General features: G+C 47.5%; 1 protein-coding gene across 1 annotated transcript in view; it reads right to left on the bottom strand.

Annotated features, from left to right (window-relative positions):
* Window positions 1-5,214, bottom strand: part of dscamb (Down syndrome cell adhesion molecule b) — an 81,581-nt gene that overhangs the window by 7,498 nt on the left and 68,869 nt on the right. Inside the window, exons 13-24 of the mRNA XM_025055066.1 lie at window positions 4,532-4,728; window positions 4,188-4,284; window positions 3,948-4,076; window positions 3,685-3,852; window positions 3,225-3,295; window positions 2,733-2,976; window positions 2,081-2,227; window positions 1,337-1,492; window positions 1,100-1,233; window positions 801-954; window positions 254-371; window positions 1-134 (exon numbers count right to left, since the gene is read on the bottom strand). The exon at window positions 1-134 is cut by the window's left edge and continues 9 nt beyond it. Of these exons, the coding sequence (XP_024910834.1) occupies window positions 1-134; window positions 254-371; window positions 801-954; window positions 1,100-1,233; window positions 1,337-1,492; window positions 2,081-2,227; window positions 2,733-2,976; window positions 3,225-3,295; window positions 3,685-3,852; window positions 3,948-4,076; window positions 4,188-4,284; window positions 4,532-4,728 (1,749 nt within the window). The remainder of the gene's footprint in view (window positions 135-253; window positions 372-800; window positions 955-1,099; window positions 1,234-1,336; window positions 1,493-2,080; window positions 2,228-2,732; window positions 2,977-3,224; window positions 3,296-3,684; window positions 3,853-3,947; window positions 4,077-4,187; window positions 4,285-4,531; window positions 4,729-5,214) is intronic.

Raw genomic sequence — 5,214 nt, 5'->3', positions numbered from 1 at the left:
AGCCCCAGTTGTTGCCGGCCACACAGCTGTAGTTTCCAGAATCTTCTGCCTTCACTGTGCGGATGATGAAGCTCCCGTTGACGTGGACACTTCGCCGCCCGTCCACCAGGACGGGTGTGGGCGTCCCGTTGGTGCTGGGACAAAACGAAAGAGCCAAACTAAGACGGATTTCTCCACCGATTAAACGTCACTCGGAAAAAAACAAAACCCCGACCTTTGACCCCAGGTCTGAACTGATTCATGTTGAACTTACTTTCCTTTCATCCACTTGATGGCAGGGGGGGGGTCTCCCACAGCCTTACATGGTAAAACGATATCCTTCATCCAGGGGGTGGTGACGGTGCCGTTAAAGGTCAGGATCCTGGCTGGAGCTGGAAACAACAACAACAACAACAACAATTAACAACAACAACAACATCAACAATCAACATCAACAACAATCAACAACAACAACAATAAACATCAACAACAACAACAATCAACAACAACAACATCAGAGAATTGATCTCCATGACAGGAACAGTGTGTTTGTTGTTTGTTGACGTGTCTGTGCTAACGCGTCGTGTCGTTCTCCAACAACAGAACAGAAATTATATGAAAAAAAGGATCAAAAACGGATTCAGGTTAAAAAAAGGTGAAAATTTTAACCAAAATCCAAACAAAGTTCACAGTAAAATCCTGTCTTTTTTCACTGATCTGCTGTTCATTCATCCAGGGTCGAATCACGTTTGTGTAAAAGATAGCTTTGTGGAGACACCTAGTGGCAGTTAGTGGTTAATGGAAAACAACAAACAACGCACCTTTGGCCAGAGGTTCCACTGTAATCTTCTCACTGTTGTTCCCGTGGCCGGCGGCCGTCACCGCCACCACCCAGATGCTGTACTGTCGGTTCCGAGCCAGGTTGGGGATCCTGTAGAAGAAAGCATCTGGAGAGGCTTCGAACTCGCTCATCACCTGTGGAGTGGAGAGAGAGGGGACTAATGTATCAGAGTGAAAGGACCGTGTCCGTCTGTACCACGCCGGGGGCCGCGGGCCTTATTTTAACTACTGCAGGTGGAGGGTTGAAGGTCACAGTCCGGTGGAATAAAAACACTATTACCATCGGATGCAGGTTCGAGCAGAAGACGATGTACTTCCTGATGATGCCGTTGAGTTTGATGGGCGGCAGCCAGGACACAAAGACCACGGAGCTGCTGGAGGCCGCGGCCTTCACCCCGGCCGGAGGACCGGGCACTGAGACGGGAGAAGGGCAGGGGTCAGAGGGTGGAGGTTTGAAAACATCCACAAATGTGAAGAGACTTCAGATCAACAGGAGGTCAGGTGTTAGTCTTCCTACCGTCCTCCTTCGTACGCACGTAGATCTGCTCGCTGCGGACGCCGTCTCCGGCGTTGGTGAAGGCCAACACCTCGATGCTGTAGTTGGTGTATTTCTCCAGGCCGTCCAGCTCCAGAGACGGCTGATTGGTCGTCACGTTCCTGATTTCTCCCAGTTCTGACGGGAGAGAAAAGAAAAGAGAGAGAGAGTGGGTGAGGGTGGGTGAGGGTGGGTCGGCTCTCTGCCCTGACGTCACTCTGTCAGTGATACACTCTGACTGCACAGGAATTATGTAAATCACTGAAACGATCATGATGATGAAGATGATGAAGAGTCTTCATCCAACGAAACATTTTTTTCTTCTTCTCTCCTGAATCTGAATTCCTCTCCTCCGTCTTCCTCCTGTGCTGTCACTCAGGGCTGAGGGAACGTTCCAGACTGAAGTTATTAAACTGTGAATTATTGATGCGGTGGGAGACGCTGCAGGTCGGACCACAGTTCCACAGACAAATGCACCGTACTTTTTACTGTGGTGAACGTCCAGGGCCGACAGACACAACAATGACGTTTCATCATGTGACAGAAAACACAGCACTGACGTGACGTCGGTGGTTTTTACAGTTTTGTTCATAAATGCAGACGAGAAACTCCTGACGTTCCAGTCTCGTCCAGTGAAGGAAAAACACACGCCACAGAATCAAGACGTGTGACAAATGTGAGGGCATTTAAACTGCACTGCTGGAGGCAGTTGATGTCATGAAGTACCTCCGTCGGGCAGGTTGGCCCAGTAGATGACTCTGTAGCCCTGCAGGTTCCCGTTCAGGGTCTCCCTGGGGAGGGGCATCCACGACAGGGAGATGACCTCCGGAGACTTGGCCAAAGCCAGGACGTTTTCAGGAGGTCGAGACGGCACTGAGACAGGAGAAAATGTGGTTGAATACTAGTTAAATTAGTTAAAGAAAGGGTTAATCATTTACTCACAACACTTAAAAAACTGAGTAATTAGTAATAATAATAAAATAAAAGTAATAGTAATAAATAATAATAATAACCATAATAATAATAATAGTTGATTTTTTCTTCCCGGACTGCGGTTATAGAAATGTCCACTAGAGGGTAGTAGTGTCAAACTAATTGAAAGGAGCTGAGTTTTCCGGATGTTTTAAGGTAATACACTAGAACTCTACTGTTAGAACAAGGAAATTCCAAACGTTACTTTTAAAAGATGAACTTTTGGTTCATTTAACTTTAAAACCGCTTCAAAACTGGCGCTAAAAAATACAGTAGAACATTTAAAAACACAATAATCCAACAAAACCAGGTCAAAGATGGCGGAGTTGGGTTATTATCAAAGTGGTTATACTGCCGTGTATGACCCCCCACTCCCCCTCCCTCTAACCCCCCCGTCCTAACTTACCGTCTTCCAGAGTTTTGGTGACCACCTGCTGGGAGGACGGCCCAGTTCCCGCCCTGTTCGCAGCCTGAACAACCACGCTGTACTGGGTGAACTTCCTCAGGTTGTCCAGCAGGATGCTCTCCATGGTGTCTCCGGTGGTGTCCACGCTGATGATGGTGAACTGGTGGCTCCCACCTGGGCTGTACTCCCTGTAGCCCACCTGGTAGCCGCGGATCACGCCGTTCTGCAGGTGCTTCAGTGGAGGCTGAAACATAATGACGTCAGAGTCAGGAGCCGCAGTGTAAACAATTCACCACAAATATCTCCTTCATTCACCTCGTTTGTCATGAATCGATTATATTCTCCTTGTTATTGGAACCTTTGTTTTAATATTTACCAGTTTACTGACGGTCCCAGTTTCCCGCGCGTTGTGTCTGTGATTTTCAGACGTAAATAAAAGTCTTTTTTCCTTTTTTTTTCTGTTTTTTTTTGCGCCACTACATTAAACCTCACCTTCCAGGAGACTTTGATGCTCTGTGGAGATGTGGGCTCTAGAGTGACCTCCTGTGGTGGGCCGTCAGGGGCTGAAAACCAAGCACAACACTTATCACGACTGCATGACGCTCTATGCTGCGTACACTAGATGGTGCTGTGGAGTTAGAAATCAAGTCCACTCAAATCTGAGTTTAAAAAAAAGTCAAAAAGGAGTTAGAAATGGATTACGTAACGAAAAACAAACAAACAAACAAACAAACAAAGCAATGACGTGTTTCATTCATTTAAGAAAAACACTGAGAAAAGCATCAGACCATAGAACATTCAGATGGATCATAGTTAAATTGTGTTTAAAACAAATATAAACTGAAGTAAAGTAAACACAGAGAATATAAACTGAAGTGAAGTAAACACAGAGATTGATAAACACAGAGATTGTTGACTTGTTGACTTGTTGACTTGTCGTCTCCAAACTCACCGGCTTCGTCAGTCGTGATCGTGAGCTCATTGCTGGCGTGGCTGTTGCCGATGATGTTCTTGGCGACCATGCGGATGTTGTAGGTGGAGGACGGGTGGAGGTCGATGATGGTGGCCTGGTTGAGCTGCGGCGACACATCTTTGGTTACCTGGGCTGAAAGCCACGACGCTAGGAGGAGAAAAGAAACCAAGAGTTCAGACTGAAGGACCAGATCACAGAGACCTTAATATTGATTATTTTATATTTGTTATTTTTGTAAGAACCTGATTTGTTCTTGCATTCGATGTCATATCCTGTGATGGGGCTGTTGCCGTCGAAACCCATCGTCCAGCGCAGAGCTATGGTTCGATCCTTCACGGCCCGGATCTCCACCACCGGTGGGTCGGGCGGTTCTTCAACGACAGGTCAGACAGAGCAGAGTGTGGGTCAGAATGAGGTCATCAAAGGTCACTGACCTGACCATTCCTACTTCTACCACGAATCTGCGGTGACAGTGAACGCACCTTGAACTGTGAGCTGGATGATTCCTCGGTCTTCACCAAAAGAGTTGATGGCGTGACAGGAGTAGAAGCCGGAGTCCTCGCGGACCGTGGGCATGATCTGGAGAGGAACACAGGAAAATCCAACACTTATCAGTGAACAGTGAACGCATCAGTGTGAAACGGAGACATAGTAGAAACATCTCCACATCTTTGGTCTGAGGTCTTTTCACACCTGTTCTGTTCAAATCTTCCCTTTTTAAATCTCTGTAAGAACGTTCTAGTGGTTTTTTTTCTTTTTCTTCTCTACCTTTTTCCTGTTTCCTGTTTGAATCTGACTTTAGTTCAAATGTTCGACGTTCACCCACCATCAACGTGGAAATGACTTCATCGGCCACTTCTTTGACGGAGACCACGTATCGGCTGGTCTCGGGGTTGACGATGCGTTCTTCTTTGTCCCAGCGAACCATGATGGGCTTCTCTCCGTGGGCGATGCAGCTCATCTTCTTCTCCTCGCCCTGCGTGGCCAGGGTGGTGTTGGGGTAGGAGGTGATCATGGCCGGGACTGGACGGGAGACAAAACACAACCACTGGTTCCACTGACTGGTTGGTTGGTCATATTAACTTTTTAGAATCACGTTCCAGTCTCAGACGGAGCAGCAGAAACTCCTGACTCCAGACTCCCCCTGGTGGGGGAGGAGGGGGGGTGAGGAGCCACTCTGGCTGTGATGTAACCACACACCAGGCCCATCACCAGTGTGTGTGTGTGTGTGTGTGTGTTTGTGCGTCCAGTCGTCTGTCTTCTACATATATACGATCACCCACTGTAGATCAGGCCACGCCCACTGTCAATCTGACCAATCAGGTTCCCCCGTCTCTCTTCCCTGTGTGTAGTCCAAACATTAAAAACTCTCGTACTCCTAAGTCAGTGCAGTAGTTTAGCGACACCTTCAGGTCAACAACCAACCAACCACTCAGGTTCCTGACAACAAGGTTCTCACTGCAGAACCTTCTGGAAGTAGAACAGTGGACAGAGATAGTAAAGACCAGC

The sequence above is a fragment of the Cynoglossus semilaevis genome, chromosome 4 (genome assembly GCF_000523025.1).
Source record: "Cynoglossus semilaevis isolate Cse_v1.0 chromosome 4, Cse_v1.0, whole genome shotgun sequence".
Lineage (NCBI taxonomy): Eukaryota > Metazoa > Chordata > Actinopteri > Pleuronectiformes > Cynoglossidae > Cynoglossus > Cynoglossus semilaevis.
The sequence above is the reverse complement of the archived record's forward strand: the minus strand, read 5'-3'. Positions and strand labels throughout refer to the sequence as shown.